At 39.1% G+C, this 14,266-nt stretch overlaps 1 protein-coding gene and 1 long non-coding RNA gene across 2 annotated transcripts; one reads left to right on the forward strand and one right to left on the reverse strand.

The window, feature by feature from the left end:
- Window positions 1-1,829: 1,829 nt before the first annotated feature.
- Window positions 1,830-4,438, reverse strand: nr0b1 (nuclear receptor subfamily 0, group B, member 1). Its single transcript, XM_026947797.3, has 2 exons — window positions 3,670-4,438; window positions 1,830-2,935 (listed from the first exon to the last, which is right to left on the reverse strand). Exons 1-2 carry the CDS (start codon window positions 4,298-4,300, stop codon window positions 2,694-2,696), a joined length of 873 nt encoding a protein of 290 aa, XP_026803598.3. The 5' UTR covers window positions 4,301-4,438; the 3' UTR covers window positions 1,830-2,693.
- Window positions 4,349-9,293, forward strand: LOC117596044 (uncharacterized). Its single transcript, XR_004577204.2, has 4 exons — window positions 4,349-4,487; window positions 6,914-7,128; window positions 7,675-7,782; window positions 8,027-9,293. It is a non-coding gene; the product is annotated as an uncharacterized LOC117596044 (long non-coding RNA).
- Window positions 9,294-14,266: the final 4,973 nt, after the last annotated feature.

Raw genomic sequence — 14,266 nt, forward strand, 5'->3', positions numbered from 1 at the left:
TGTGAACAAGAAACTAATCGTTGAGAGATCTGAACTTGTTGTTTTGAGAAAAAAAAACTGTCATTTGGGAATGAGAAAGCTAATGAGAAAAACTGTAACTAAGGGGTAAATCTATAAAAATATAGATAGAATCTTGTAGCGTATCTAAAATGATAGTATATTGGACATAATTGTCCTATTTTTTAATGTCATTGTTTTATTTCAAACCCACTTTTCACTATAAAACCAGATTAAAGGCTAATAAAGATTACTTCAAGGCTAATCAATTGTAAAACAATGTGCAGTGCATATTGTCCATTTGGTCCGTATTTCTTTCATATTTCACATTTCTTATTTCACATTTGCATCACGTTAACTGGCCCAATCTAGCATGCAGTCATTAACAATCCATTTCCGGGTTAAGTTGTCCTTTAAGCTTTGCAGCTTCAGCAGCACTTGGCATACACTGTCGTTGCACAGTCTGCTGCATTTACAACAGCTTGTTATCACTTTGCTTCCAGATGTTTTTACGTATGGCTAGCAGACTGAAGTGTGAGGCAGATGGGAATCTTTCAATCAACTCTGACTGTGAAGGAGTGTCAGGACAGGGAATTCCAGAGCATATCTGAAATCCAGGTACTGCTCATTATAACAGAAGAAATAAAGACACTACCCAGACTTCTGCTGCGTGAGCTCAGATTTTGGTAGCTTGAGGTGATATTTTCATTAGTGTGAACTTCTCAATCTGATCTGCTCAATCTTTATATGGAGCTCTACATCACGACGTGACATTCAGGCTGATTCAGACCTTTACTGCATGTACTCTCCATATCATTTTTTTTTATCCTTATTTAACAGGAGAAGCTTGTAGAGGGATAGAGACAGAGAGAGAGAGAGAAAGTGAAAGAGAGACACTGTGAGAGAGATTTCCTGTCTGCGCAGTCTAGTGGCTCAGGGGAGCAGATTAATTAGCCGAGATGTGCTGAAAGGTCTTCCATAACTGGATGGGCTGTGACAGCACCGCAGGCCCACAGATCAATCCGTCATGATCTCCTGCCTGCTTGGGAATGAGATGAGATCGCTCGGGGAACTGGAGTGTGTGTGTGTGTGTGTGTGTGTGTATGTGTGTGAGTGTCAAACACTGACTTTAGCTTGACTTGCTGTAGATTGAGCGGAGGGACATATTTCACCTTCCAAGAGTGAGTGTTGAATTCAGAAAGGAGAGTGATGTTCAGTAGAGCGCTCGGAGATCATCTTGGAGCCAGTATGGATTCTGTACTGCGCATCGCGATCACTGCTGTATCGACTCACAGGGTAACAAGATCAGTGCGCTTTTCCATTAGCCGTTTCTAATGTACACTACAATAACACTCATAGCGTATAATCAATTTTCTAATAAAATTTACTACGCACACTGTCTTAAAGGGTCTTTCGGATTTTAGGGTTTTTTTCCCCCCTTCATTCATTCCTTCATCTTCAGCAGCCTGATTTATCCTGATCAGGGTCACAGTGGATTTGGAGCCAATCCCTGGAGCACCGGGCTTGAACTGAGAACACACTCATCACAGGCACCACACACATTCATACCTAGGGATAATTTAGAATTTATAGTTGCCAAATTTTGGCAGAGGAGAGGAAAACTTCAGAACCGATAGGAAACCCTTGTATGAAGGGAAAAAAACTGTGTGCAGACAATACCCCAGGCTTAGAATCGAACCAGGGACCTGCTGTGATGATTTTTTTTTTTGTTTTAAATAAAATCTTATGTTTTTCCAAGATAGTGTGACAGATCATTATGTTTAGACGGAGTGCACACCAAAAACACACATGCCTCTAAGCCAAGATTTTAATATTTCAGGCTATTGTTTTAATATTTTCTTCATATCTCTCTCTCAAAAAAAAAAAGTCAAGGTGCCAGGTTGCCATAAGCATTCTGCTGTCCTATCAGACATTTTACTTTACACTGCTATGACTAATGCTTTCAGAGACCAACATATGGTGTCCTGTCCCAAATCATCCAAGCATATCCAATCCTGTCACAAGGACACAACACAGTGTTTTACACTCCAGTGCCTTTGTTCACGCACTTTGTTTGGTCAAATGGTAGTTTGTTAAAACTGATATGCATTTTGGCTGAAATAATGAAATATAAATTTGAAGGTGTACTCTGCCCTCAGAGATGTTTTACTGCTTCGCTTTCGAGCTCCAGGTTTGTGGGCTCACATTGCCCTCTTCTGGTAAGACACTTTCACTTTCTCATTCATTTTTATTTTCTATTTTTTTTCAGTTTGCAATCACTTTGACACTTACTTAATCCGAGTAACCTTTGTCAATGCAGAAAACCGGAATCCATAACTATATAAAGGTTGTGTTGGAATATATGCATGTGTGCACTGTTCATTGTGGTCAATGTAACAATAAAAACAAAGGCTTAGGACAGTTTCTATAGTTTAAATATACTCAAATAAATAGCCTTTTTCATAATATGGCTGTACAAAACAACACAGAAAAGCGAATCAATTGAAGAAAACAATGTAAAGCTATTTCCCCAAAAGACGATAAAGTCAGATTTTGGATTCAGCAATGAGTTCAACTCAGAAGGCAATAAGGGAATACAGTCCAAGGAAATATTGTACAAAAATAGCATGTGTAAAAATTTGTGTGTGTGTGAAAGCCTGTGGCCATGTCTCAGGTCCGCAAAGGCGTGCGGCTTTCTACTTTCCGTAAAACATCTCGAGGAGAAGTTCTTCCATGTTTACTGTGCCAGTGACGGGTCTGAAGAAGAGCCCTGCCACGACGTTGGCGTTGATGGATCGTAGCATTGAGAGGGCAATGAAGAGTTTGGCAAACCTCGTGGTGTCTCCTCGGTGAATCAGTTTGACATGTTCATTAAGAGCCTGGTGCGCTTCGCTCTGCAGAGCCTGGATGTAGTGCTGACACTGCAGTCCAGCAATGTCTGTGAAAATAACGTGCACACACACACACACACACACAGAAAAAAAAATTAGTAGAAGATATCTAAGCACTAAACACTTGAGCTTGGATAGTAAGGATAAGAATTAGAAAATACCAAAGTAGAGGAGGGAAATGCATTTAATAATTTGAATCATATCATTGTTGTTGTTGTTTTAATAATAATAATAATAATAATAATAATATTGGTGATGATGATGATGATGATGATTATTATTATTATTAATAATAATAATTCCCAATTCCCCCAGGTGACCTCCCCCCTCCCACACACACACACACCTACTGACAGTCACACTCACTCTCCCCTCTGAAGCTGCAATATTTTTTCTACCTCCCATGTACACTCACTTTTTCTGTACATAACTATTTCTATTATTCATTCAATTTATTCTATCTTGTCTGCTGTTTACATATTTCATATTTATATATAGCATGTTCATCTTGCACCATGGTCTCTTGCACTTCAGTTTGTTTTCCCCTTGTTATTGTACACATTTTTGTAGTCTTTATCTCTGTATCCCCCTTGACTTTATATCTTTGGTTCTGTGTCTGCACCTGACATCAAGACAAATTCCTAGTACTGTGAAGTGTCCTTTACTGTACCTGGCAATAAACTGTTTCTGATTATTATTATTATTATTACGATGATGATGTCAGGTGTGTAGACATTTTTCCAGCTGTTCTGTGTTATAATGTTGACTAACTTTTGCTCACCTGGGTTAAACAGAATGGCTCCTTTTAAGTAGGCGTATTCCTTGGTGCTGATGTCGAGGTCCCAGCACTTGCTGAGGAACGCTTTAATGCCCTGCGCCTCGGCCAGCGCCACTCCTCCGCCGCCGTTAATGACGTTTGCGCCGTGGTCGCGCGGGCTGTCGGGCCGCTCGTGCGCGCCGGTGAGGAGGCGCTGCAGCATGCTGGGCTCGGCGCTCTCGCGCGTCTCGAAGTCCAGTCCGTCCTGCGCCATTCCGAGCACCAGCAACGGCGCCCAGCCACTGCGCACCAGCGCGCGCTGATCGCAGGCGGGCAGCTCACCGAAACACGGCACGCTCTTGACGAAGCGCAGCGTCTTGGCGAGCACGGCCGAGGCCGCGGCGCACGTCGCGTGCGGAGAGCGCAGCGCTACAGGCCTCGCGACCCCGCACGCGCACGTGCGCGCCGCCACGGCGAGCCTGGCGCTGCGAGGCGCTCGCGCGGACGCGCACGGGGCGCTCTCCTTCTTCAGCAGGCTGTAGAGAATGCTCGGGTGGCGCCGCTCGCCGCCGCACTCACAGCTCTCCGAATGAGCCATGCTCGCTGAGCGTCCTGACTGCAACAGATGCCTCTTCTTCTGCTCACTTCCATGCATCGCCGCTGCTTGTGCTTCCTCCCTCCCCAACGCAGACTAGTTAAAGAGTTTATAACCGGCGCTCCCGACGACACCACCCACTCTGACGCACGCGCACAGGAGCTGATCCCATAACACTGGGGGCAGGACTCTCTCATCATCCATCATCATCTTCTTCTTCATCTTCATCATCATCATCTTTGACTTGGTAGATTGTCTTCTAATGGTTCCTTTTGCTTTTTGATTTCCCTTTCTTTCAGAATTATGACATGCATCTGTGTTAGTGTGTATAGTGTGTATAGTGTATGGTGTGTATGCATATTTCTTTCTGACTATATGCTAAATATATTTGCATATACACACAATTCCACTGTGTGTGTGTGTGTGTGTGTGCAATATTCAGTCAAATTCCAATTCCAATCAAGTGATATTGTCCTTTCTGGAGTAAACAAATGAAGACACTTCAGACTGGGCAGGAAGTGAACTCCGGAGGCACTTCACATCAACAATCACTTTTATTCTCCATCGCTTTCCATACCAGCTTTAATTAGGGTCGTACATTTACACCACTCAGGCTCTCTGAAGGGGAGCAGACAGAGAAAGAGCAAGAGACGCCAGAGAGAGGAGGAGGAAAGAACCGCACACCGTGCCTCGCACCTGATTTTTAGCCTTCTTCGCTTTTGTCCTAGGCAGCGAAGTAATTATAGAGTTGTGAACTCATTATGTCAGGTTTGTGTTTAAGCGTATGTCTGATCATGTTTGGTGATATAGAGAAAAAAACAGTATGGTACTATTGTAGGGTGACTACTTGCTGCTTTTTGTCTTAAAAAATTCAGTATGGGAAGTTTAACAAGACATTGTCACAAGCAATCTTTAGAAAATTGTCATTGTCAGTAATCCTGAGGGAAACATTCCCATAAACCCCATAATGACTTCTCTCACATCTATTTTGTGTAATTGTTTCATAGTTATTTATTTTTTGCATACAATACGAGAACAAAGATGCTAACAAAACAAAAGATGTTACATTATCAGAGAAACTTTGAAGCCCAGGGTCAAACGTATTGTGCTAATGTACGAGAGACAGACAAATTCATATCAAGGCAATGCTCTTGGATCTGAATGGCCCGAAGGACAAGTCTGCATGTAGGGCATGAAAGCAGTCACACAGCATTAGAATATTGTGAGATAAATGTGAACTTGTACAATTGATTTTTTGAAAGAGATTTTCCCCCCTTTTACCATGTATATCAAGGCCAATGTCAAGTAAACAGTCTTCACAGCCTTCTTTATCCCCTCCCCTTCCAAGCACACTCACAAACACACACTCACACACACACACACACACACACACACAGTGTTTTGTATCCAACTGAGCTTCTGTTCAAGGTCTCCAAGTCTGACAGGCAAGCATCTCTGGGAAATTAGAATTTTGCCTTTGATTATGGCTCTCAATGGCATTCTGTAAAACTGTGAGCATTCTTTTCTGGGTCATGTTCTCGTTGGTGACTTGGAAAGTCAACCTTGAAGACCAAGGCTCATGTTGTCTTCTCCCTGCTCCCTCTGTAATTTAACTTAAATTGGACTTGACCTAGCAACAGTCACACGCAAAAGTATAGTATCTTAGTCTGAGAATTTTAGTTCAAATCTAAGGCCCTGTCCACAAGTATACCGATATTTTGAAAACTTTTTTTGTCCCTCTGTTTAAAAAAAAAATCCTGCCCACACAAACAGCATTTGAAAATATCTCTGTCCAAATGAAAGCCCAAAAACGCCAAAACGCTTTGAAGATACTCGCATGAGCATGCCAGCCCGGTAGGTGGCGATAGTATGTCATAAAGTGTTACGTAAAACGCCTCAAGGATAACGTTAGGAGCACAAGCAGGTAGAAGGTGAAATGTAGAAAGTTTGAAAGTGAAAAATGATAAATATAAGGAGTCATATGGGTGGACCGACAATTAGATGGAACTACTGTTTAACTTAGCACTTGAATAGAAATTATTCACCTGGTCTTATCCTCATTAAACCATTCATTAAGCACTTGTAGATGGGACAAAGTCATCCTGGAAGAGACCACTCCCTTCTGGATAGAAATGTTGCATCATTCTTGTCTTTTTCTAAGGTGACGCTATCAACATGCACCTAAAAAGCTTTACTTACTGAATTTCCATTCTGAATGCTATTCAAGGTCTTTCATTTCTTAATTGCCTCTTTGTGTATGTGTGTTATGTATAAATTGCACGATAGATTTTACAAAGAGCTTTTCATGGCATTCATGGGAATGCAATCCATGCCATGTTCAAGCATTTCTCCAGCACATTTCTTTTGTATGCCATATTCTGACCATCAGATTTTATGAGCTTTTATGCAGCAGCATATTAATTGTTTACCTCATCACTCATTGCAATCCATTTTGATGATATTGCTAAATTCTCCACCTCGTCACGTCTCAACAAACCCTTCTGCTCAACACATGCACGCTCCCAGTGTGATGGTATTATAATGTAACATCATGATGCATGCAAAACAGCTCAACTCCTGATTTCAGATGAATGCCTAACAATGACTGATTTTGTAGAATTATTGAGGTGTGCAACTACTAATTTTTTTTGTTTGTTTTGTTACATGCCCAAGTCTCACCCTTGCTTCAGTGGATGATCTGTGCCTTCTGAGAACTGCTTCTGTCCTGTGTTTACAATCTGCTCGTACTGAACATGCTTTCAACCGACATACCTGGGAAAGCTTGTGCACAAAAAAAAAGAGAGAGAGAATCTGCAAAGTGGCTTAATAAGATGGCTCTTTCATACTATATGCATTGGCCTATAAGAGTCACAAGCATAAAGATAAAGGTACTAGAATTAGTTGGTTTTGAAATTATGAAACTATTTAACCGTATTTTATGTTATTCTTTTAGTTTTGTAAGCTGGAGTCATCAGTGATTGCTGTTGAGAACTCACATATTACCATATCTAAAGTTTCATGTGCCAATAACATTGAAAACATTTTCCCAAAGGATGTAAAGATTGTGTTTTTTTACTTCATCTTTTTTATTTCCCAAAAAAATGATTCTAAATAAATCATAAATAAGTCATAAAACTGGGGGCAGAACACAAGGGAGTAGAGCTTCATAGCCTTTGGCTTATATGTACACATGCAGAGCTGAGCTCTGGTACTTTACTTCGATGTAAATGCAAATCATAGCATGGCTGTATGGTGATAATGACAACAACAGCAATGATGTAATATAGTTTCCCACTGCTTTATAGAGACATGCTTTGATTTAAAAATGTTAAATGTTTAACTGTATTTAACAACCTACAATCATTCAGCATACAGTCTAACATCTTATTTTGAGTGATTTTAGGTGCATTTTCGTTCAACTGTGTTCAATACAGCAGGTTCCTGTTGCCAACAAGGTGCACACAGAAGAGCTAACATCATTAACCAGCCCATTTCAAAAAACACACAAAAGACTTGCCTAAAACATTTGCGCATTGAAAAAGGTAGACACTTTTTTCTTCTTTTTCTTAGCGTTTGCATGCAAAACCTTGGTGAACAAGCTGTGGTGCACACACATTTACGATGTATGGACATTGGGCCACATTAATCAATCTGTACTAAAGTAAAGATTGATTAAAAAATGTTTTTATTATAATGTCGCTGATCTTTATGGATGATGTAACTCATGATGGTAACAGCAGAATGAATTCAGGAGTCTACAGAAACATTCTGTCTGCCAATTTACAGAGAAATGCATCCGATCTAATAAGGAGGACAGCAAGACAATGACCCAAAACACACTGCCAACACAAAAAGGAATTCACCAGGGGAAAAAAGTGGAAGGTTTAGACTGGACATGTCACTCACCAGATCTTAAAACAATTGAGAATGCATTTCACAGAGGAAACCCCCAAAACAAAACAAAAAAAAAACAACTGAAAGAAGCTGGAGTATGAAGCCTGGAAAAGCATCATAAAAAAAAAGGTTGGTGATATGAGTGGGTTTGATACAGTTATTGCAAGCAAGGGATACACAACGAAATATTAAGTGTTATTTACTTTACTTTACGACATTAAATTGTGTGGTCTGCCACCAGTGGTGCCGTGTGCAAAGCTGTTTAATACATTTAGATGTAAATTTCAGGAAATGAAAGCTGAAATTCTAATCTATTGTACAATATTCATCTTTTGATTAATCTTCAGTGTACTGCATAAACAAAAGAATTGGCCTTACTATTCCAATACTCTCGAAGAGGACTGTATATGCCGCTGCTGAAACAATGTATGCTGAAAACAAATACTTCTCAGTATTCATTACTGATTTGTTTGCCTGGTTAAAAGGTGTAGTGGTTTATAATGTTTCCACCTGCATTGGGATCTTATGGGAACTTATTATACATATAATTCGCTGCATCATATGGTATATCGGAAATCACGTACATTGCTTATAGCAGTGATCAGAATCAGATATGTTTTTTTGTGTAGCTTACTAAGATGCTTGAGCTGGTGTAGTAAATCTATGTACATAATAATGATCATTAAAATGTGCTTATAAATCAGTAGTGGGAATATAATTTAGTTCATTCAGATGAACATTTGCCATATGTAAGAAACCGTATCCTCTGCTTTTCCCTCGCTCTGACACACTCAGACATGCCAGAAGCATCCAGCCAGGTTGTTATGACCTCATGAGAATAAGAAATTGGTGAAAATGAACAGCAGCAACCTTGATGATTTGAAAAAAAAAACATAAAGCAGTTGGTTTCATACACATAAAAAAGAAATGAAAACAAAACAAACAATTTCCCTGAAATTTCTTGTATGCGAATTCCTCTTGTTCCTTGTTGTGTTATGAGTCCTGGCTGTTACTATAGTAACTAGTTTGATTTTCTCCCTGCTTGCTTCTATGACTTTACCCATAAACTGAGGCGACCTTGTGGCTGAGAGACTTACAAATTGAAAAGTCTTCCTTTCAAGGGCTTCTGTCTTTCTGTCTGTAACTTACAGAGCTTTGGGAGAGGAAATTCATTTGACGCTTGTGTGTGAGTGTGTGTGTGTGTGTGTGTGTGTGTGTGTGTGTGTGTGTGTGTGTGTGGGTGCATGCGTGTTAGGAAAAGTGTATGAACAACAGTCGGTACTAACAGCAGTACAGAGTTAATTGTAAGGAAAGTCACAATTTAAAATATTGTTTTGCTCTGGTAATTAATATTTTTGATGGATCTGGAGAAAAAAATGCCCCTTATCCAGGGTGACTTATAGACTTAATGGTGTAGTCTCTGATGAAACTCATATCCCCATGCTAGTAAAAATACATAATAATAATAATAATAATAATAATAATAGTAGTAGTAGTATATGAATTAGCAAATAATTAGACAAAATTCCACAAATTCCTCAAGAATTTGTAAAGAAATAAAGCCCATATACTGTATATGTGGCTTTTATTTCTTTACAAGTTTCATTACTTCTAAGGTCTTGAGGAATTTGAGAAATATAAATTTGCAAGTCTAATTATTTGCTAATTTAGCTAATGTGTTAAAAATAACCTATTTTTGATATTATTGTTGTTATAACTATATAAGTGTTACAAGTGAGATTTTCTCTCGATCACTTCTCTTTGCTTCTCTAACAGGCTTCTCTACTGTTAATCCTGAGGGTCAGTCACAGCACAAGCTATTTAAGCTATTTAATTTTAGACTGGCATTCAATATTCTGTTCAAATTCCTACCTTTTTATAATCATTCACTTTTACATTTATGGCACTGGCAGACGCCAAAAGTCGCCAAGTCACAGACTAAGAATACCATCAGTCCCTAAACTCTGTTGTTTCATGTAAAAGAGTAACAAGCACTCAGAACATTATTATTTTTTTTTTTACTTAAAGTACTTAAAGTACTAATTTAAGTACTTTAGGATAATCAGTGACATCTATCTTGGTTTAATCTGTATTTGAAGACACTCTTGGAACCAGGAGCTTTCTGATTGGCCGCTTTCCTTTCTTTACCCTCCTTGTGTTTATCTTTCCCTCTGTCCACCAACCCCTGTTGTAAGGGCTGATTGTTAATCTGGTCTAAATTTATGTTGATTGAATTAAAAATGCTGGTTGTGGTTGTACCAGCAAATGTGCTTGTACCTTGCATGCTATTAATGTGTGCTAAAAGTCAATGATGAGGTAAGGAAAGGAGGACAAAACTAGTCATTGAGGCAACTAAGAGGCCAAGGGAAACTCTGGAGCTAGAAGGAAGTAAATGCACTCCTTTTATAATAACCAGTGATTGCTATCAAGGTTGTATTGGTATATGACGCCACTTTAAACATACTGTGGCTCTGGGAGTATTCTGATTGGCTACTTGGGTAGACATTTGGAATATTGGGCGGGGCTCCAACATTTCCTTGTCTACCCTCTTCGTGCATGTCTTTCCCTGTTGTTACCTAGACATTTTTGTCATTCTGTCATATCTAGACTTTTATGTCATTCTAGCATCATCATTTGTGTTGAGTGTAAACTGAGATTAAGTTGGTTATTGTTTTTTTTTCCCTTTGTTTCAGGTATTCCTTGTGTATGAAACATCTTTGAGTAGGGAAATAAGTGGGTATGCTAATACTTAATGTAAAGGTGCTGTTAATGCATTTTTAATATACTGCAAGCACTGTGTAATAGTGCTACGTGCTGAATGTATTTTAGTGTTTGTCTGTGTGTATATGCATCATGTGTTAAAATGAATATACCACAGTATGTTTCCAGTGTACCAAAATACACTTAAAATGCTCCTATTAAAATATTAAAAGAATATGGCACAACTACAGTGCTGTTTGTGGAGGCTGTGTACCAAAAGTCAGTGACCGGGTAAAGAGGGCATTAGTCAGAGTAGCAACCAAGAGGACAAAGGTAACTCCAAAGGGGCTGGAGAGAGCCTCAGCTCAGATAGGTGAAGCTATTCAAGACTCTGTAAGGCTGATGAAGCCAAAATTTGTTTTTCTGGTATTGGCACAAAGTGCAATATTTTGTGACAACTCAACACCATTCCCCACCCTGAGAACACCGGCCTCACCATGTTGTAGGAATGCTTTTACATAAGCTAATCTGTTCCAGGGCAGGTTAAGTTGGCATTAAAGCCTGCCTCCTGTTCAATCAGAGAGCTCATTCTTGGAGGAAATCACGGCTCATATTGTGAAATGATCGCTACAGCATGCTAGAGTTTTCTGAAAGAGAGATTATTTTTGGGAGTCTTGTCACACTTCAGTTGTTTATGATTGTTAAGTGTAGACCCAGCCAAGGCATGTGACATAACAGTGCTGCACAGTTTGGTGCATCGTGTCACTATGGAACAATCAGAGGACAGGGCTGTGAAACAATTCTTTGTTCCTTAATGAATTTGTTTCACAAATGAACATCCCATAGAGCACCATTAAATCTATTATTTAGAAAACTGAAGTCTGTAAGAGAATTGAGAATGGGGTGGAGCTTCACCATCCAACAGAAGACTGACCTGGTATTGGTTGCAACATTTTGCGACAACTCAACACCACTCCCCACCCTGAGAACACCAGCCCCACCATGTTGTAGAAATGCTTTTAATCAGCAGGGACTGGGAAACTTGGTGGGGTTGAGGGTTAAATGGATAGGCCAGTCCTGGTGGAGGCACTTTCCTAATCTGAATACTGCCCAAGTTGTGTAAACTGGGTTGGCAAAACCATCAACCTGAATGTATTAGAATGGCCCACTCAAAGCCAAGGCTGTGCTTTATTTTTAACTAGCGGTAGTTTTCCATATTCTCTCTGTATTTGATGACTAGTTCCAGGATTTTTCCAGTTGGATTTTGTGGTAGTTGATTTGCATGTCTGGAGAGGTTCTACCTGTCACTTGTATACAAGCATTTTCTACTTACTAAATCTTTTATATGCTGCAAGCACTGTAATAGTGCTACTTGCTGAATGTATTTTAGTGTTTGTCTGTGTGTATATGCATCATGTGTTAAAATGAATACACCATAGTATGTTTCCAGTGTACCAAAATACACTTAAAATGTTCCTATTAAAATATTAAAAGAATATGGCACAACTACAGTGCTGTTTGTGGAGGCTGTGTACCAAAAGTCAGTGACCGGGTAAAGAGGGCATTAGTCAGAGTAGCAACCAAGAGGCCAAAGGTAACTCCAAAGGGGCTGGAGAGAGCCTCAGCTCAGATAGGTGAAGCTATTCAAGACTCTGTAAGGCTGATGAAGCCAAAATTTGATTTTCTGGTATTTGGTACAAAGTGCACCATTTTGTGACAACTCAACACCATTCCCCACCCTGAGAACACCGGCCTCACCATGTTGTAGGAATGCTTTTAATCAGCAGGGACTGGGAAACTTGGTTAGGGTGAAGGCTTAATGGATAGACCACTCCTGGAGGAGAAGCTTTCCTAATCTGAATGAGTCTTGAGAAGTGGGTGGTGTTTAAGCTTCTGATAGGACTCTAATGATTTGACTATAGGTTGTAACTTCTAACCAGGGAAAGTAAGATAAAACACTATCCTACTTGGTAACTCAGTAGACTTCTCAAGAATATTCCTTAATCCCATTCAAAAAGAAAAACAAGAAGAAGTAGAATTTTTGTTCTTGCTCTTCAATCTTGAATGATTAAGTTTAATATAACTGATGTTTGGAGCAATCTAGGTTATGATAAATTTGGAAAGCCATTATTTAAAAAAAAATTATTATTACAAGCTATTCAAATGTACATTCACATGAGTGTTTTCAAGAACTTATTATGTCAACCTTTAAAAGCTATAGTTTTCACATGTAAGCCTTGTGGCCTGAGTGTATGTTTAAATAGAATATATTATTTTGTCACAAAAGTTGATACTGGTCTGACATGTGTAGCTCACATATAATACTTTAACCTCTGTTATTATAGAAGGGGTGTCATGTTTAAGATACCATTCACTATCAGTCTAATACTGCCACATAGACCACAAAATAATATGAATGGACACATACAATATGTTAGAATGGTCCAGTCAAAGCTCAGACCAGTCAAGTGCATTCCTCAATGCACACCTTTTTTAACCATTGATACCTAGGTTCTAGCTGTGTTTGAAGACACTTAAAACACGTTATAGCAAGTTATAAGTGTTACACTGTACTCTTCTCCTTTGCTAAGAATTAATACTACAGCCAATATTTCTTAGGTTCTCATAAAAATATAGTGTTGCAGGCTGTAATTATAGTGACATTTAATAATATGTTATGGGAAGTATGTTGGTTGTTAAGTGTATCTTTAGGGTCCATCCCAACAATTTCAAATAACATGTAATTTAGTACATTTTGAATGCGAGGCACCATTAAATCTATTAGTAAGAAATTGTAAGGATATGGTACAACCAAGCCTCAAACTAATGGAGGCCATCTGCAGGCCATCAACAGTCAGTGACCGGATAAGAGGCCATTAGTCAGCAAAGCAACCAAGAGGCCACTCTGAAAGAGCTGGAGAGATCTAAATGCACTCCACAAAGCATTCCCTATTTTTTTATTTTTTTTATTTTTTTTTTTTTAACAATCAGTAATCACTATTTAGCTTGTATCTGTATTTGAAGACAATTTAAACATAGTGTGTAACCAGGAGATTTCAGATTGGCCTCTGTGGGCGGACATTTTGAATTCTGGGTGGGGCTCCAGCTGCTTCTCATCTACCCTCTTTGTGTGTCCACCAACCCTTTGTGTTTATCTACCTGTAGCCTTTTGACTCACATGGGAGTGTTTTAAGACCTTGTTTTTAAAAAAATTTAAATAATCATAATTGTTATTTTGAAGAGTCCCCTTATCCAGAGGAACATTCTGAACGTTCTCAAAAATATGTTCTCTTTCTAGTTCATTAGGTCTGGACTTAAAAATACCACCCATCTGAAGGTTAGTATGGTATGAAGGACTACAAGAATATTCATAAGCTTTTTGTTTTAAATAATAAAACATTAATTTTAGCACTTGATAAAGGGATAGAACAT

This window comes from Pangasianodon hypophthalmus, chromosome 25 (genome assembly GCF_027358585.1).
Source record: "Pangasianodon hypophthalmus isolate fPanHyp1 chromosome 25, fPanHyp1.pri, whole genome shotgun sequence".
NCBI lineage: Eukaryota > Metazoa > Chordata > Actinopteri > Siluriformes > Pangasiidae > Pangasianodon > Pangasianodon hypophthalmus.

Coding starts and splice junctions, on each gene's coding strand:
- nr0b1 (XM_026947797.3), bottom strand. CDS start 4,300: ATGCATGGAAGTGAGCAGAAGAAGAGGCATCTGTTGCAGTCAGGACGC. Junction 2,936..3,669: donor AGCCATTCTGTTTAACCCAG/GTGAGCAAAAGT, acceptor TTATTTTCACAG/ACATTGCTGGACTGCAGTGT.